General features: G+C 36.2%; 2 protein-coding genes across 3 annotated transcripts in view; one reads left to right on the top strand and one right to left on the bottom strand.

Annotated features, from left to right (window-relative positions):
- Positions 1-11,920, top strand: part of LOC309809156 (protein FRA10AC1) — a 40,379-nt gene extending 28,459 nt beyond the window's left edge. For both annotated transcript variants that reach the window (XM_082630006.1, XM_082630005.1), the window contains 2 exons: positions 9,449-9,527; positions 11,752-11,920. In XM_082630006.1, coding sequence (XP_082486132.1) covers positions 9,449-9,527; positions 11,752-11,794 — 122 coding nt within the window. In that variant the 3' untranslated portion in view covers positions 11,795-11,920. The remainder of the gene's footprint in view (positions 1-9,448; positions 9,528-11,751) is intronic.
- Positions 11,921-15,961: 4,041 nt separating this feature from the next.
- The window catches only part of PDE6C (phosphodiesterase 6C), a gene marked incomplete at its 5' end in the record, with an annotated part of 59,336 nt that continues 56,495 nt past the window's right edge, over positions 15,962-18,802 (bottom strand). Inside the window, 2 exon segments of the mRNA XM_082644102.1 lie at positions 15,962-16,287; positions 18,312-18,465. Coding sequence (XP_082500228.1) covers positions 16,226-16,287; positions 18,312-18,465 — 216 coding nt within the window. The 3' untranslated portion in view covers positions 15,962-16,225.

Here is an 18,802-nt window from a genome sequence, read left to right as displayed (position 1 = left end):
CTTCTTTTTTTCTCGTTACTTATGTAAATACTATCAGTTTTACCCCCGGGGTATGTATGTCTCATGTTCTCTCTAGTCTAGTTCAAACTCTACCATGTTTTCTCATCTAGGCTACTACTATATTATCCATACTGATTCTAACACTGTCTTGTCATCCCACCTCCCTCTCCTTAATCCATTCTCCATCTAGTAGTGATTTCCTGTGTTCTTAGGATATAACCAATATCTGGACAAAGCCCAAAGGCTCTATGTGATCCAGCATACAAGGCTTGTTTATCACTACTCTTCACCTTACGTTCACACTCCACCCACATAGCCTTTCAGTTTCTAGAAAATGCCAAACTTCTTTCTGTTTAAGGACTGTACAGGTGCTGCTTCCTCTCTAAAACCTCCAGTCCCATCCTAACTCATCCTCAGATTTAAGCTTAAATGTTACTTCCTCAGGGATCCTTTCCTGACCATGAATCTAAATTAGGACTCCCATTTATAATGCTTTCACAACCTTGGAACTTTTCCTTCATTACACATATGACAGTTACATAAAGCACAAGGAGAACAGGGGTTCTGTCTGCTGTGTTCATTGCTCTATCCCTAGCACCCCACTAGCACGTGTAAGGCATAAATAATAAAGAATAAGAAAATGAAAGACTTGAAGATTGTTTCAGGGCAACTTCAGAGATAGAAAACCAAAGCAGAGTGGAATTGAGACATCTGTGTCTTATATACTCTTTATTCAGAGCACCTTTCGTAGCAGAGAGCACAGGATAAAGTTCTTTTTTTCAGCTTCTTTGGTATAAAGCAGAAAATGACAACATCTTAGCAAACTTTTAGGAAAACCATGTAGACCTCTTTAATATCTTCTCATCTGGGATCGATCATCTGGAACTAGGTTGATCTTCATATGATACTTTCTTGCCAGGCCACCTTAATTTGGCCCAGACTTGAATACTAATTAATAAATGCTTAATATCTCAGCTGCATTTGGACTGTTGGCATTCCTCAGAACCATTACCTTCTTGATCTTTTTCCTATCTTTTCAGCCTCTCCTCAGCCTCTTGACTATAATTCCTCCTCCATCTTACCCTTGTTGGAATTGCTCAAGGCTCTTACAGAACTTCTCTTTATTCTCTCTGTTCTCCCTGTGTGATCTCATCAACCCTGATAGCCTTAGGTTACCATCATACAAAATGTTAAATAAGTGGATGGATGGATGGATAATTGGATGGCTAGATAGCTGAATGGATAGAGGGGAAATGTAAGAAAGATCAAAGCTTGACTTTGAGGACCAGTCTGCTTTGGCAGGTGTGAACAGAACAGGGTATTTAGGTAAATTGTCTTGGCAGGAAGTTCAAGATCTTACCCCTCCCACCTCCATCCTGCCCCCAAGCTCAGTTCCTTGGATAGGCCTTTTCTGACACCCTTCACCCCACTCCTCCAGGCAAGATTAGGTCCCTGTTAGCACGTTCTGATAGCATCCTGCACTCTCCTTTAGAAATACATATCACTCTTGGAATAATTTTTCTGTGAAGGAAGGGACTGTGTGACTTGTTTAATTCTCTATCCCCAGTTCCTAAGCACAGTGCTTGCCCCACATAGTAGGCATTCAGTAAATGTTAGGTGAGTGAGTCAGTGAAATCAACCAGTTTCTCAATGTTGAAAGGAACATCAGAGATCAGCCCTGGAATCATGATCAAAAAGATTTTCTATGGTTTCACCTTTCAAAATATGGTCCTTTGCATTGTCATCACTTGGGAGCTTGTTAGAAATGCATAATTCCAGACCCTTCCAGATCTCCTAAATTGGAGTTGCACTTTAAGTTCCCAGAATGATCCATATGTACAGTAAAGGTTAAGATGCACTGCTCTTTATCATGTATTTGTTCTGCTTTAGCTTCAACACCTCCAGGGAAAAGGAACCCATTATCCAAAATACTCCTTTACATTTCAGACAGCTGTAATTGCTAGCAGGTTTCTTTTAACATTTAGCCAAAACGTACAACTTCTTCCTTCTGGTTCCAGTTGTGTCCTTTTTTTAACCTATAGACACTTGGAAGCAGGTATCATTGTTCTTACATGACAGAGAAGATGACAGAGAAGAATACATTTCTTTTGCCATTGGAAGTTTAGCTATGTTTTTATTTGCTCTCTGATGACTAGGAAATAAGTAGGAGTGAAGAAACAACATAAAGCAGTTGTTGCAGTCCAGGCCTTGGCTTCCTTTGGAATCTTTGCCCTGTAGTTCTCACACCCTCTTGTCTGGCCTTAAGGGGCCATTCATGCTACAACTTGGGCTAATTATGAGACCTGTCCAGGGAGGTTGGAGGAATTGTTACTCTCCATCTGTTTTGTGTTCTTTTTTGAGTTAGCAGCCTTCAGAAATATTTCCCCTAAGGTCTTACTGCAGGAGATTGTATAATGATGATTTTTTTAGATTACTTTAATAGATCTTCAGTACTTTTTCTCTTTCCATTTCCCTCACTGGGTAAACCATTATAGAATTGAAAATGTTTGTTTTATGACATAATTTTTGTGTGATTTTCAGTTACAGAGAATTCTCACCTGTACATGATCTTCAAAAAAGATTAAAAGATTTTTTAAATCTTTTTTTCTTAAAAGGTTAAGAAAAGGCATTTATTTGTAAACTGCTTTCAGATGTTGAACATCTGTAGATAAAATATTGTTTGTATTGCAGCTAATCTATGAGGGTTTTTTTGTTTTTTTGTTGGTTTTTTTGTCCTAGCAACATGAGATTTTTTTTTTTAATAGGTGTTCATTATTTTTTATGTTTTGTGCTAGGTATTCCAGGCTGTACAAGAGCATAAAATACCCCTCCCTAAAAGAATCTCACATTTTAATTAGGGAGATAAGTCTAAGGAACAGGAAAGATTAGAAGACAGTGAAGTGCTTCCCTGCAAGACTATAGGCTAGACTATTGGGAAGAATTCCAGTTTTAGCTATAGCTGTTACACCACTGCAGGATGATTCTTGACAGAACAGTGCTGGGTTGTTTGTTTTTGTTTTTGTTTTTCAGCACATTCACTCTCAATGAAATCAGAAAATTCTATCAACAGTATCAAGTTTTTATTTAATAAAAGTATACAGATTCAAGTTATTTACAGTTTAGGTTTCCCACAAACTGTGACTTGTTCTGATGTAAATTTTTTTTGTTGTTTTTGTACTGTGTGAGAAAAATCATAGAAAAAAGAGCAAAAGTGTATTTCTTCCCCATATTAGAACACTTAAAAGTTTCTTATGTCAAGTATAGAAGAGCATAAATTTTTTTTTTCAGTAAACACGGTGGATAAACATTTTAACTTCACATCATGAAGTATGAAGGAAGAGAACAAGAGGGATGAAGTTGAGATAGAAAAAGAATTGGGGAGGTGGATTAAAATTTAAGAAATGTTGCTTATATTGCACAAGACTGAGTGATCTCTTGTCATTTGGTGATTTTGATTGATCAAATTAAATATATGGTTTGTACATAGAAAGCAAATGTTAGCAACGTTGTTACTGGCCAGTTTTTAATAAGTCCTGTAGTTTTCATCAGATTGGATTTCATTGAATATTTGCTACAAATTTTGTTGTTTTTTTCCTGCAACATTCCAAAAAGTATTCACAATGACTTACAAAAATATATACTGTAAGATTTTTTTAAGGTGAAATCAAAATAATGGAAAAATAAGATAGAATAGGAAAGTAAAGCTAGAGGTAAAATTAATACAGACAAATATTTACTAAAAAGTCTTGCATAATTGCAAAAGTAGATCATAGATTTGTCACTGTTCTTCCTAACAACCAAACCAAAGAAAGGAAACCACCAGTACAATGATTAATTGTACCCATACAATATTAAAGAGAACTCTCAGGGTGTTCAGCTTTTTCCAGGGAATTTTGAGAGCAGAATCTACTGTGGATTCATAAAAGGGGGTATCCATTTTGATAATAACAAACAGTAACCTTGTATCTCAACAGTAATACGATGTAGAATTTCTTAAAGAACTTGCAATAAATAGGGTCTAACAAAGTGTAGTTCAATAACATACCTAATTTATGTTATAATATCTGGACTTATTTATAGAAATTTAGAGATTTGAGACTTCTAGCCTTACTTGTAAATTTATAAACTTAAGAATTAATTTTTTCTGATTTTAAAGTAATATATATTTATGTGGCAAACTCAGGAAAATATTTAGTAATTGCTCCAAATCACCATTCAATTTAAACTTTATTAGCATTTTAGTATATAATTCTTAAGGAGAATTTTTAAGTGCTCAGTAATCAGAAATTTTAGAGAAATAGAATTTTAAAGGTATTTACTGTTTAAAAATTTAATGAAGAGGGAGATATCTGTGGAGGTATTCCTCTAGTTTAGGAATACAACATATTCCTTATGAATTATTTTACTCATACCATTTTGTTTTCAACATATTTGAAGTGTCCTTAAAGCACTGACACTTCCTTTCTCCCCATGTGAATCCTAATCTATCAGTAGCTCCTTCTTCTAAATTAGGTTAAGTTTCCTGACAGCTTATAGAACATAGCCAGGCATGAGACGATAGACTTAAGCTATCTGAGGATGGTGTAGTAAGTATATATAGTTTTAGAAAGCATACACAGGTTAAAATGGGAAATTTTATAGTTTTTGCCAATTTCCAACTATATGTTGCAGTGAGAGGTGTGAAGGCCTATTTAATGTAAAAAAAAAAAAAACACTGCCCTTCTCCAATTCCAATTTTTGTTAAAAAATCTTTTGGGGAAAGGTCTTGACTTGTTTACATTCATTCTTTCGTTTGCTCTTCCTTCCTTCTCCCTCCCACTGTTCTTCCCCCAGCCTTATCAAACCTCCCTTATTTCCCAGAAATAATCTTAAGTCTCTTCACCCTCCTCAGCTAGGTCAAACTTCTAGTGGTAGGGAGAGGAGAATACTGTAGCCAACCTGAAGTATCTCTAGCTTAGCTTGGTTCTTGAAGTAGAACCATTTCAAGCAGGGGACATGTACCTTGTTATAGTTTGCCAAACCCAGATATCTTCTCAGGTGGTCAGTGACCTGTCTTAGGTGGTCTTGGCAATTTTACAACTCAAATTCTGCTGTTTCTATTATATATTTCATTTCCATTTGGATAATATTCAGTTACCCTTTTACCCTCATTTAACATATGGACTATTTACACCAGATCCATAAAGAAAAACCCAATTTCTATGGGGAAAAAGAATTTTAACTTGCTTTTGTTGATTGTCAGCCATAATCGCAAGTGGTTTAGTTGTATACCTCATTTAATCGTAGTAATGGGCATATAATATCCCATTTTGCAGATAAGAGAACCAAGACCCAGAGAATTTACATAAATTGCCTAAGGTCAAATAGTTGGTTAATGGCAGAGCTATGATTAAACACAGGTTTATAACTCCAGAGTCTGCTCTTTTACTTATATCATCAATAACTGTTCATCAGTGAATCAAACGTTAGTCCACTCTTTATACCTCAGTTTGGGCAGATATATAACACAAATCCACATTAAATGATTTGATCTGTGTCTCAGTTCTATCTGTAAAATGGGTATAAAGAGACTTGACTTCATTGGATTATTAGAGTCAAGTGAAATAATAAACATGCAAAGCGTGTGTCTTATATATGATGAAGTAGTCTTTGATAACCTGTAACTATTATTGTTATATCAGAGAAAAGGAAAATACTGGACATTAGATTTTGTGTTTGTTCTTCACAGTGGGTCAGATCAAAAGTTAAGTCTGTAAAAGTCTGACCTGTCCATTGTTTTCATAATTGGAGACTTGCCACTTCTTCAGTAGACCAAGTTATTTAGGTATGTAATATCCAGAAAAACCAAGATGATAGACCTACTTGCATTATTCAAAGCATATAGGGAAAATTATATGCAGTTTGCATTACATTCTAAAAGGAACATTGAAGGGCTTCCCTGGTGGCACAGTGGTTGAGAGTCTGCCTGCCGATGCAGGGGACGCGGGCTCGTGCCCCGGTCTGGGAGGATCCCACATGCCGCGGAGCAGCTGGGCCCGTGAGCCATGGCCGCTGAGCCTGCGCGTCCGGAGCCTGTGCTCCGCAATGGGAGAGGCCACAACAGTGAGAGGCCTGTGTACCGCAAAAAAAATAAAATAAAAAATAAATAAAGGGAACATTGAAAACTTAAAGCAGGTCAAGAATAGAACAACCAAAGTGTTGTCAGAACTTGAAATGTTGTTATAGGAAGAAGGTTGAAGGAACCGTAGATGTTTAGCTTAGGAAAAAGGGAAGGGGTAAGGAGGTAGACATGGAAACTGTAGATATTTTCAAGACTGCTACTATGTAGAAGACTTATTTTTGGTGGCTGGTTGGCAGAACTAGAGTCTATGGATAAAAATAGTCCAAGGACAGATTTTTGCCTTAATTTAAGGAAAAATTTGTTAATTAGAACTATCTGAAGAAAGGAATGGAGGAATGGGCTGCTTCAGGAAGTAGTGAGGTGTTTAGATTGGACAGCCAGTTGTTATTGGAAGTATTACAGTAAGATGTTCATTCATTGGATAAGGGCTGGACCTCCAAGCTCCCCTTCCAGTACAGAGTCAGTGACTTAAATTCTGATCCCCACTTGTCAATAATTACTGTGTAGATTTGACACTGATACAAATGCAAGCATCATTTTGTGTTGCCCATTGTTCTAAATGTTACTTCCTTAGCAGCACCCTTTCCACCTCTGGCAGGTTGTAGCAGTTATCAAAAAAATGATTTGTAGTTACTGTCAGCCTCATGGAATTAGGTATTTTAGATTCGTAGTTAAATATTAATAGATTCATAGAGTTGTAAGGGACCTTAAAGGTCATGTAATCCAGTCTTGTAGATTTGATTCTCTAAGGATATTTGATCAATTTTTCAGCATGTCCTCTTTTTTTTTTTTTTTTTTGCGGTATGCGGGCCTCTCACTGTTGTGGCCTCTCCCGTTGTGGAGCACAGGCTCCGGATGCACAGGCTCAGCGGCCATGGCTCACGGGCTCAGCCGCTCCATGGCATGTGGGATCCTCCCAGATCGGGGCAGGAACCTGTGTCCCCTGCATCGGCAGGTGGACTCTCAACCACTGCGCCACCAGGGAAGCCCAGCATGTCCTCTTTCAAAGAGAGTTATTTTATAATGTTATTCTAAACTGATTGTACTTTTTAGTAAAACTGGATCGTCTGTTATCAGAAAAGTGGTGTAGGAAAGCTGGCATGTGGGCAGTACTCTTGAGAGGGAACAAGAAAACAGGTGGTTGTAAGGCCTTTTGAAATTAGCTGCCCACTTTCAAAGGCCTTGTAGGTTTGTTCTCTGACATCATTGATAGGATAACACCATGGTGATAACTTTACTAGGCCTAATTAGTTTTTCTGTGCTTTCTTTATCTCAGTTAGTGAATGTTCATAAAAATAAGGGCAGAAGACTTTTTGTTTGTTTTGTTTTTGTTTTTTGGCTGCGTTCGGTCTTGGGTCTTCGTTGCTGTGCACGGACTTTCTCTAGTTGTGGCAAGCAGGGGTCTACTCTTTATTATGGTGCGCAGGCTTCTCATTGCGATGGCTCCTCTTATTGCAGAGCACGGGCTCTAGGTGCACAGGCTTCAGTAGTTGCAGCATGCGGGCTCAGTAGTTGTGGCTCACAGGCTCTAGAGCGCAGGCTCAGTAGTTGTGGCGCATGGGCTTAGTTGCTCTGCAGCATGTGGGATCTTCCCAGACCAGGGCTCGAACCCATGTCCCCTGCATTGCAGGTGGATTCTTAAACACTGCGCCACCAGGGAAGTCCCAAGCAGAAGACTTTTTTCTTTTCGCATATTCAGTTTGGGACACTGGCAGTTCCAGTGCTGGCTGTCGTTGAGTGGGAATCTTATGCCCAGAGCTTTGTAATTTTATCATCTTTGTGTGTAGATTGTTAGAAGCACAACCCCCATTCCCTTTTTTATTTATTTGCTGTTTTTGTTAGAATTTGTGCTAGAATAGATTCGGTTAGGACCAAAGTTCAGACATACACGTTGATTCAAGGATCAAAGTCCAACAGGAAAAAAGGCTAGAACCACCATGGCAAATCAGTACTGTTTTATTTTTGTGTTGTGTTTAACTAAGGTACATTCTGTATTGACAGGCCAAATTTGTGTCACTTCTTTTCCAGACTAATGGTCATTATTGGAGAGGAATTATTTGCTAACATAATTACTTTGTGGCATATAATTTTATTGTCTCATAATACATGTTTCAGTATTTGATAATTTTTAGTTGACTAATATAGGGCGATTCATTTGAAACATGTCTATTTTGTTATGTTTTAAAAATAAAATATATTGTTTTTACTGATCTTTAAAGGTAATACATGATTATTGTTTAAAATACAAAAAAATTTGGAAATGCTTAAAGAGTAAAACTATCCCAGGCCCACAGGTAATATAATCACTGTTAAGTTTGGTTGGTCTTTACAAACTTATTATTTATATGTGTGTGTGTATGTGTGTGTGTGTATTTATTTATATACACACACACATATATAAATAATAATATATATATCTATATGTAGATATAATGTTTTAATACAAATTGTATTATACTATGCCTGCTTTCTGTAACTTTAAAAAATTTTGATATAGCATACACATTTTTCTATGGTAATTCAGGTGTGCTATGGTTTTTTTTTTAATAGCTGTATAGTATTTATTTAACCAAGCCTTAATCCCTAATTGGTGGGGATTTAACTTGTTTTCTTTTGCTGTTGTTGTTATACAATGGACATCTTTGTACATATATCTGTGTGCTCGTTTATTCTAAGTAAATAATTAAATTCCTAAAAGCAGCATTGCTGGTCAAAGGGTATCTATGTTTTAAAGTGATATATATTGCCAGATTTTCCTCAAGAAAATGGTATTTACTCCTAACAATGTATGAGAGCATCTGTTTCTTCATTGAAATGGACTTCTTCTAATTAATGTAATGAGCATTAGTTTTTTTTAAGTCTGACAAATTTTTTTTCATAATTTAACTAGCTAGTCCTATATACTAGTTCAGTTCTTAAGGTCTTGATCCTAATGTAAATACTCTGTACAGAAATCTTACCCTGCATGTCTTTTGTATGATCAATAAAAATAAGAAACTAAATTAAAGACACTATTGCAAGAGATAATTCCTTTATAATATAGAGTTAATATTGGAATTGTTACTTTAACTCAGTATAACTTATAGAAGTTTCCCATGAGACTTTAAATCCTTGGTCTATTTGCTGAGGCTCTTTGGTATATATCAGCTTATTATTTTCAAAAGAATTTATTGGTCTGGAAAAGTGCATTAAATTTTCAGAGAGCCATAAAAGTTGAAGCTAAACCACAGGTAAATCTGGAATTTATTTAATTGCATTGGTGGGTAGTTCAAAATGTGTTTTAAATGTAATGTGCACATTTAAAAAAAATCTCTTTTAAATGAACAGGAAGCTCTGATGAGGAAGGAAGTACTTCAGAATCTGAACTTTGGAAGGGCCCACTACCAGAGACAGATGAAAAATCACAGTAAGTCCTGATAATAGTATTAATAGACAATGATAATGCATACCTTCTACATCAGTCTGGGAAGCTATGACCACAGCCATTTTTGATAACAGTTAATGAAAAACTTAGCATCATGAATGTCTTTTTAAAGCCAAGGACCACCTAGCCTGCTAAGGTCAGAGTTTATTCCCAGCCATTGTTTATGGCCATAAACAGCCAACTTGTCCAGCTCCCTCTTGGTGAGTAAATCTTTCCTCAGCTCACATTGACAGATGACCCCCTAGTTTTTGCTTTTATTGTTTCAGAGAGATGCTGTTTACTAGCTTCCAGAGCAGCCTATCCATGATATTCTGATTATCATAAACCTATACAGGGGAGCCCCTTGAAGATATATACAGGTGTAAAAGTTTTCTTGCCAACAGCCACCTTAGCCCCCAGAGATACACAAGTCAACACATGCATTGTTCTCTGCTATTGGTTGGAAGAGCTGTCTGCATATAGGCTGGAACATTATCAGTTCTTCTCATATACTGGGATGTTCACCACTTGAGCTTTATCTGTTGAAAGGGGATAAAATAATACCTACTATATAGAGTTTATTGTGAAGATTTAATAGAATAAATAATGTAAAGCACCTGGTCTGGCACAATACCTACCAACATAGTAAGTGCTCAATAAATTTTAGTCCCATTTTGTTACTCTAGGCATATTGGTCCATAATAAGAGACCTGTTGAATCAATCATAATTTGCTAATTTAAGCTGATTATAAAACATATTGCTAATTATAAAATATGTTCTCAGTGTAATAGAATTCAGGTGTGTTGGAAAGTTTTTTTTTTTAAAGATGTTTTTTCTGTGACCTTAACCTTTATTTTTGTCATTCAAATAAAGAATTCCCAAATGAGTCGTCATTATAGATCAGATTATAAAAAAGGTATCGCTATCCTAGTAAAACTATCAACTGAACTTTTGACCATATATAACTTTGCCTTGAAGAGCTGAAAATGACAGAATAGGTCTTGGAGTCAACTCACCTTTTTGGCAGTAAAGATACATGAATAAAGCCTAAGAGGGGTTTCATAATCCAAAGCTCTTTGTGACCTTATAAAAACTTGACATCAGGTACTGACATCTAAGTTCACACAGAAATTCAGCTAATTTCATATATTTAAGTTCTTACTACAGTTTAAAAAATTCTACTGCATTTTGCTGTCATGCTTGGGAAAAGGGACAGTAGCCAGGAGAATACCAAATTGTAGGTAATTTTAAATCAACTTCATCTGATTCTGGAATTGATCTTTTAAAAATTTGAACATGGTTGTGGTGGCTCTGTGCATTCACAATTATTTAAAGCCAAATGATGGAGTCCCACTGTGAATCTCTGATTTAAAAGAACATTTTCTGAAGAGACTGGTACACAGAGTTTGTCCAGCTTGATTCTCTGTTCCCAGAAGGGAGAAAAGCAATTGTACATACATTTAATCTTTAGAACAGCTCTATGAGGAAATGTGATGTTCTTTATTTTATAGATAAGGAAACTGAGCCCAGAGAAGTTAAATAACTTGCTTGCTCAGCAAATAACTGACAGAGCTAGGACTTAAAAAACACTGACTTGAAAACCTGTGCTATTTCCATTGTCCTACTCTGGCTCCTAGCACTAATATTTATTTAGTACTTTATAATTTTCATAATATTTTAACACATTATAGTTTAGTATCTCCTTTCAGAGTTCTGTTCTTTGTTTTAGACATAATCTTCACTGCTACAGATACATATTTACTCTTCTCAGAGTAATAAAATCTGCAGCCTAAGCAGATTTTCCCTATTCCTAGGAGTAAGACTTGTATTTTTCCTTAAAATAGTATTTTTCATTCATTTTTTGATCAGGCTATAATTTGAAATGAGAATGAACAGAATAAGCTATAAAGTTAACCAAAAAGTAAAGAGAAGCAATGACATTTCACAAAGTACTTCAAAGTAAAATCTTAGGTAGTAAGTACATTTAGGGAGACGTGCCAACATATACAGCATTTTCAATTTAATCAGTCTTGGTATAGTTATGATTATTTTAGAAGCCAAGAATTATTTGATACCTGAATCATGAAATATATTGCTATATAAAAGAATCAGCAAATATGTTGGATTAAAATATTTTATTTTTATTAATCTCATATAATGTGTCACCTAGTAATTTTTTCTCCAATTGTTGATTTAATCAAATTGTATACTTTTTCTTTTAAACAGGGAAGAAGAATTTGATGAATATTTTCAAGGTTTATTTCTGTGAGATGGAAGAGGGATGCGTACATTCCTTAATGTGAAAGTATACTTTGAAATTCTTCACAAAATTTTGTCTACACATTGCAACTTGAGTGGTTTGTCTTTGGAAATAAAAATCCAGCTACTCTCAGGATGTCAGATGCTTTGGAAGTTTTTCAGTTTTATTGGAGGCACTTTTCCCTATATATCTTTTCAATTGTTTATCTACAACTCTGTTCCATCTGTAGCTCCTAAAGTATGGACCTAGTACATCCTCTAGTACAGAGATCCATTGTGCCTATATTTTTGTAGGTTTTTTTTTTTCCCCACTGATTCACATTTATGTTCCCTTGCCTCAGCTTAAACTTTTAGGATTATTGGGGTTTCACATTCCTCTTGCTTCCATCTCACCTCTACCACTTAACGGAGTTTGTTATAATCAAATTTGATTCCCCAGTGTATGGGTAATTTATTATAAAGTAAATTAATACCACAGGGGGCCAAATGAGATTCCAGTAGTCTAAAACAGCAGATGTGTGCATGAAACTTGACTCTTAGCAGAGATTATACAGTAACATAATTTAACTGAACAATACTGTGTGCATAGAGCTTGTCTCAGATACAGTCATACAGATATGGATATACTTATATGCAGGGATATACTGTAAAATGTAACTTCTTTTTTTTATAAATTTATTTATTTTTGGCTGCATTGGGTGTTTGTTGCTGCACGTGGGCTTTCTCTAGTTGCGGCGAGCAGGGGCTACTCTTTGTTGCGGTGCGCGGGCTTCTCACTGTGGTAGCTTCTCGTGGAGCACGGGCTCTAGGTGCACGGGCTTTAGTAGTTGTGGCACTTGGGCTCAGTAGTTGTGGCTCGCAGGCTCTAGAGAGCAGGCTCAGTAGTTGTGGAGCATGGGCTTAGTTGCTCTGTGGCACGTGCGATCTTCCTGGAGCAGGGATTGAACCCATGTCCCCTGCATTGGCAGGGTGATTCTTGACCACTGTGCCACCAGGGAAGTCCAAAATGTAACTTCTTAATTTGGGGTTCATACCCACGAGTCAATGGATGTGCTTCAGGAAATCTAAACACTCCTAGAATCTATGTGTAAACTTTTGTAATTATGTGTGGTTTGGGGGGAAAGCGTCCATAGTTTTCATCAAATTTTCAAAAGGATATATTGACTTTTTTTTCAAAAGGTCAGACCCATTTTTATAAACAGCCAAGAGGTGAATAGAGAAGATGCGTGATTTGGTGAGTAAGAGAGGACCTGTAAAAAATGATTGTACCATTCCAATTATTTTGTTGAAGATATGCTATTTTAAATGACATTTAAACATGGAATGATTGGCATTAAACTAAAATAGGGAATTATAGTATCTTATTTTTAAATAGTATCAGAGATTATCTTTTTATTAAACAGTTGTTATTCATTAAATAGCATGCTTCTGTTATGTGAGACACTGTGCTACAAAAGAAATATCTAGGAAATAATTATGCAGTCATTTCTAAACCATCAGAAAACAGTAAATCAGTGTTTATTAACCAACAGATAAGTAAACAGTTTTGTTTTGTCATTTTCAGCTCACAACTTTTAGTGAAAAAGAATCTTGATTTCTGAGGAAAGTGTTGAAATGTCCAGCAGCAAAACTGATATTAGTAATAGAATATATGAAGCTAAAACATTTTATGATAAAAATATAGTTTATTGGTCATCAGAAAATAAAATTCCTGCAAAACTAAACAGTGACTAGGAAGAATATTTAAAGACCCTTTTAAAATAGATCCATATGTTTGGCATTGCAAGTATGGTTTACAGACATTAAGTTCATTTATAAATTTAGATCATATGTAATCAGTGTTTAATCCATTCATACACAATAGCAGATAATGGGAGTCATATTTTAAAGGAGTCTTTGAAAAGGCCTCAAGATGATGCGTTTAGGGCTTCCCTGGTGGCGCAGTGGTTGAGAGTCCGCCTGCCAATGCAGGGGACACGGGTTCATGCCCCAGTCTGGGAAGATCCCACATGCCGTGGAGCGGCTGGGCCTGTGAGCCATGGCCGCTGAGCCTGCGCGTCCAGAGCCTGTGCTCCGCAACAGGGAGAGGCCACAACAGTGAGAGGCAAAGATGATGCGTTTAAAGATTTTTTTAAATTTAATTTTTATTTTATATTAGAGTATAGTTGACTTACAGCACTGTGTTAGTTTCAGGTGTACAGCTGAGTGATTCAGTTATATATATACATATATCCATTCTTCAGATTCTTTCCCCACATAGGTTATTACAGAATATTGAGTAGATTTCCCTGTACTATGTAGTAGGCCCTTGTTGATTATCTATTTTCTAGAGTTAAAAGATTAATCCTCCAGCAGACCTATCTTCATCTTGGCTGTAGTGTAGTCAGTGGTGTTCAGCGGACCATAGGTTTGGGATATGAAGTTACGCTTTCTTATACTTGCTCTTAAGCAAAGTTCCTATTTTTGCAGACCTCCTCATCTCTGCCCCTCAGTTCGTTTTCTAGTGAATGAGGAGAGGAAGTTGTTTGAGCTGACTGATATTTTGGGGTCTAAAATTATATAAGGCTTAAAGGAAGAGGGTTTCTTATACAGTTTCTAAAATAATCCTAGAAGTATGGTTTCAGAATTATTTTAAGTAATGAAAATAAGATGTACATATATCACCAAACGTGATAACATAGACAATGATCATTTGGGTGTATATATTGAGTTTTTTTCTCCCTAAAAATATTTTATTAACTTCCAGGCACTCTTCATTTATATCTGTTTGTTACAATATTTATTCAAAATATTATTCATTCATGTTTACTGAGTGCCTACCTTGTGCCAGGCACTACTCTAAGTGTGAGTATAGAAATGTGAACAAAACAGACAAAAAGAGGCAAAAAAATCTTTCCTCTCGTGAACCTTATATTCTAATGTGAGAGGAAGAATCTTATAATTCTAAAGTACCTGACTTACTTGTAAAAATATAACAAATGGTGATTTATTTCTCAGCTGCTTAAAACTGAACAGTGTCTTCTCTATAACAAAACATTTGAGGTTCAGAGACCAATTCATTATAATTTAGATATGTTTTACAAGAAAATCTGTGGTATAATTAATATTTGGTCTGTTTTATAATTTGGTCATTACAGAAAAGAAAGAAATCTCTGATGTACAGATATGTACCATGTAGTAGAAGTAGTTGATTAGTTTCTCTTGACAAGTCAATATTTAGAATTCCTGGTAGACAGTCCTAGTAATCATTTTTAAAAGTAATCTCTGTTAAAAGTCCTTCTGAACTGTTTATGATAAAGTTTTTGCATAATCAAATCACATGCTTCGTAATAATGCATATTTATTAGCTGATTTAACTTGCATTAGGATTATCCAGGTAATGTCTTATAAATTGATAATTCTTTCAGTGAGAAGAATAGTTCTGAATGTAAGAATGTATTCTTAGTTACACATAAAATAATTGATTTCAGACTTGGGGGAAAGGATGGGTGTAGGATGACGATGTACTTTTAAGCTACTAAAAGTGGTGTGGTCTTCACTATTATCAAGGGTAAAAAGTGGAGGAAAGAAGCATTTCAGATGGAATAACATTTAACATCCTTTTTGTTTCTTATATAGTACTTACATACATTACACATTCTATACTCTATTTACTCTTACATTAAGACATGTTGACGAGAGACTTCTGGTTCAGGAAGGGATGTGAGGTGTGAATTATTATTAATGTTATGGGTTGAATTGTGTCCCATCTGAAATTCCTATGTTGAAATCCTGACCACAGTACCTTAGAATGCGGCTGTATTTGTAGATAGGGCATTTAAAGAGGTAGTTAAGGTAAAATGAGGTCATATGAGTGGGTCCTAATCCTATATGAGTGGTGTCCTTATAAGAAGAATGAGGACACAGACCCACACGAGGGAAGACTGAAGACCAGTTGAAGACACAGGGAGAAAGAAGATGGCCATTGACAAGCCAAGGAGAGAAGCATCACAAGAAACCAACCCTGCCAACACCTTAATCTTGGACTTCTAGTCTCCAGAATTGTGAGAAAATAAACTTCTGTTGTTTAAGCCACCCAGTCTGGGGCATTTTGCTGTAAGTAGCCCTAGTAAATGAATACAGTTATGAATACAGTTAATAAGAACCTTTAAAAAAAATTGGTGACTAATTTCAGGATTATATTATTTTTAATTTAAAACAAATTGGCACCAAAAATGCACTTATTTTTGTCTTATTTTGTACTTCTGTTGAACTTTATTTTACCCTCAGGGCTTTTAGGCTAGCAGTATATTTTCTCATGCTAGTCACAGGCTAGCTTTTCTGAAGATGCTGTTACTCTGTTACTTGATGGTTTGATGAATGAAATTTGCTAATGTTCTTTTGAATGTTTTCTTGTCTTCAAATGTAGAAACTATTTGAAATTTAGACCAGTTGGACTGTATTACAGCATTAGACATGTTTTGGACTTTTTGTCATCACCACCACCTCCTGAATCTTCTGCAGCTAGTAGAAAGGAGAAAAGCAGTATTATTGGGAGTCAGTGGATATACAGTGTTTTTTTCCTAATATTAGTGTAACTTTATAGCCTACTTCATAGTTTTAACTTACAGCAAGTACTAAGGGTTTGACCATTTAAAAACTGGAATTCATATTCAGAATTAGTCCATTTAGAAAATAAAATCTAATAAATGATTAGCCAATTAATGTCTCAGTTTCACAAAAGAACCACTGAACTGTGCAATCCGGGAATCTGAGTTGTTGCTTTGTGCCAAGCACAAAGCTTGTTGCCTGGAAATAAAATAATATTAGTTTACAGAGACTTCTCAGTGTAGTAGGAAAAAAATTTGGAAGTAATTTTTTATGTAAATAAGGATAGAAGATCCATATCCAATATACTGAATACTAAAAAAAAAAAAAGTTAGGAGCCACTTAGAGGGCTTGATAACCTGTTGATCATAAAATTGAGGTAAAGATTAATTGTACTAAGAAATACCTTTTCTTTTCACTTGCCCAGTAAAAATGACCATTTTTGTTACCTTTCTGAAGGGCAAATCAGATGTTATCACTTTCCTGTTTAAATCCCTTTAAGGATTTCCCAGTGCTCTCTGGAGGACAAATCCTTAGCAAGGCCTTCAAGGTAACACACTGTCTGGCAGAGCTGCCTGCATTCCCAGCTTCATCTGGCACTTTGCCCTCCTTTGTAGCTCTCTAGACTCCAGCTACACCAGTTTTTAAGTTATTTAATTGCACCAAGCTTATTTCCACTTCAAGGCCTTTGTGCACATTCTGTTCTTTCCTCTCCAACTCCTCCTCCTTTCTCTGCTTAGGCAAAGAGTACGTAGTCTTACGTTTAGCATAAGCATCCTTTAGGAAAGTCTTCCCGGATGCCTCAGGTACATACCTCATGCTTCCTCTGATAGTTATAGTTAGATAATCAGTTGTTCATTTGTTGGTTTGTCTAGCTCCCCCACCAGGTGGTAAGCTCTAGGAGATAAGGGCCCCATCGTTCCCCAGGGCCTGCCTAACACAGGGCCTCATGCAGACTACACACCCAATAAATATGTAAATGGATGTATATCCCAGAGTCAGTAACTCCTGTTTTTATTCTGTTGAAGGATATCAACCCTTTAAGCAAAATGCTTTCTCCCTCTGTGAATTCTTTAAAATACCACTAAATATAAGAACCATCTAAAAAGAATGATGCATCTTTTTTTTTTAACAAGGCCTTTCCAGATAGAGATGATTTCTCTGTTAAACAATAAGAATTTCTTACAAAACCTTTTGAGTGTTGAGCTCTTGAGACAAAATATAAAATCATGATATTAGTATTCCACTTTCCAGATGACGTTTGAGGCATCTGATGAACTAATAGGTGATCCTAAGCATCTTAACAGAGGCTTTCTGAAGATTATCTTCAACCTAACTGAGTGACTTTAGGAGTAGAAATTTCATCAGGATAAACAGCACTAAGTAGAGACATCTGAGGCATAGGCAAAGTCTCAGGGTACCAGTCAAGTCACCCCACTCAGCTGACCAGCTTTACATCTCGGGCTTCCTTAGGTCTGGAAGTGAGGCTGGAGATCTGTAAAACCTTCTCATTATCTGGAGAGGAACATTAAGCTCAGACAGTTAAGCAAGATGCCCAAAGTCTCACAGCTAATGCATAATGTTAGGACTAAACTTATTTTCTCACCTAATCCTAATTGATCCCACTGATTCTATGGTTTTCATATTATTTCTAAAAACTCAGTATTCTGCAGAGGTACCTCAAGAGCCATATTCTAGAGTGGATGAAGAAACCTAACCCTAACCCCTACTTCGACTGGACCAATCAATTCCATCTGGAATTACAAAGTAAGATCTTGTTTGAGGGGGATAAAAAACCCTGAAAACCACTAATCAACTTCTTGTAATTACCAGTCTGTGTGCAGTAAAGCAAATTTCCTGTTTGCATTTTCTTGTCGTGAGATTAATCTCTGCTTGACTTGCAGCTACTTTACAAGAAGTCAAAACAGATTCCATCTTACCTTTTTCAGTCGTATTTCCTTCTTCCTGCTTTTTCTTCTCTTCAGTTACCTTCATCTTTACATCATTCTCATCAGCTAGGGACTTCCATTCCACTCTGTTATTTTGAAGACCATTCAGCATAGGTATGATTTCTTTGTGAAACCGTGAGAACTCCTAGATAGAATTTTAGGTCAGAAACTACTTAGATCATATTGTTCATTTTTAGTACTTTTCATGTGCAGAGAAGGAGCCCTAAGGAATTATTACAGCGCTCAGAGCTGCTAGGATGAGATTAACTCAGTGCCTCAGAAGTGGGAAACGTAGCTGTTTTCCTTCCTGCCTGCCTAAGTAAGTCTGTTCCATTTGCTTACATCTGAGTTCTCTCACCTTTCATTCCACCCCTGAATGAGAGATTAAGGTAATACCTCAAACTACCTTGGAGAAACAGGGACACCCCTGATGACTTTCCTTGAGGGTGACTTTGATTTTGGTTAACAGTTTGAAAGAAAAA

This window comes from Mesoplodon mirus, assembly GCF_964341445.2.
Source record: "Mesoplodon mirus genome assembly, chromosome: 2".
Taxonomy (NCBI): domain Eukaryota; kingdom Metazoa; phylum Chordata; class Mammalia; order Artiodactyla; family Ziphiidae; genus Mesoplodon; species Mesoplodon mirus.
Note: the sequence above shows the minus strand (reverse complement) of the source record. Positions and strands in the feature narration are given on the sequence as shown.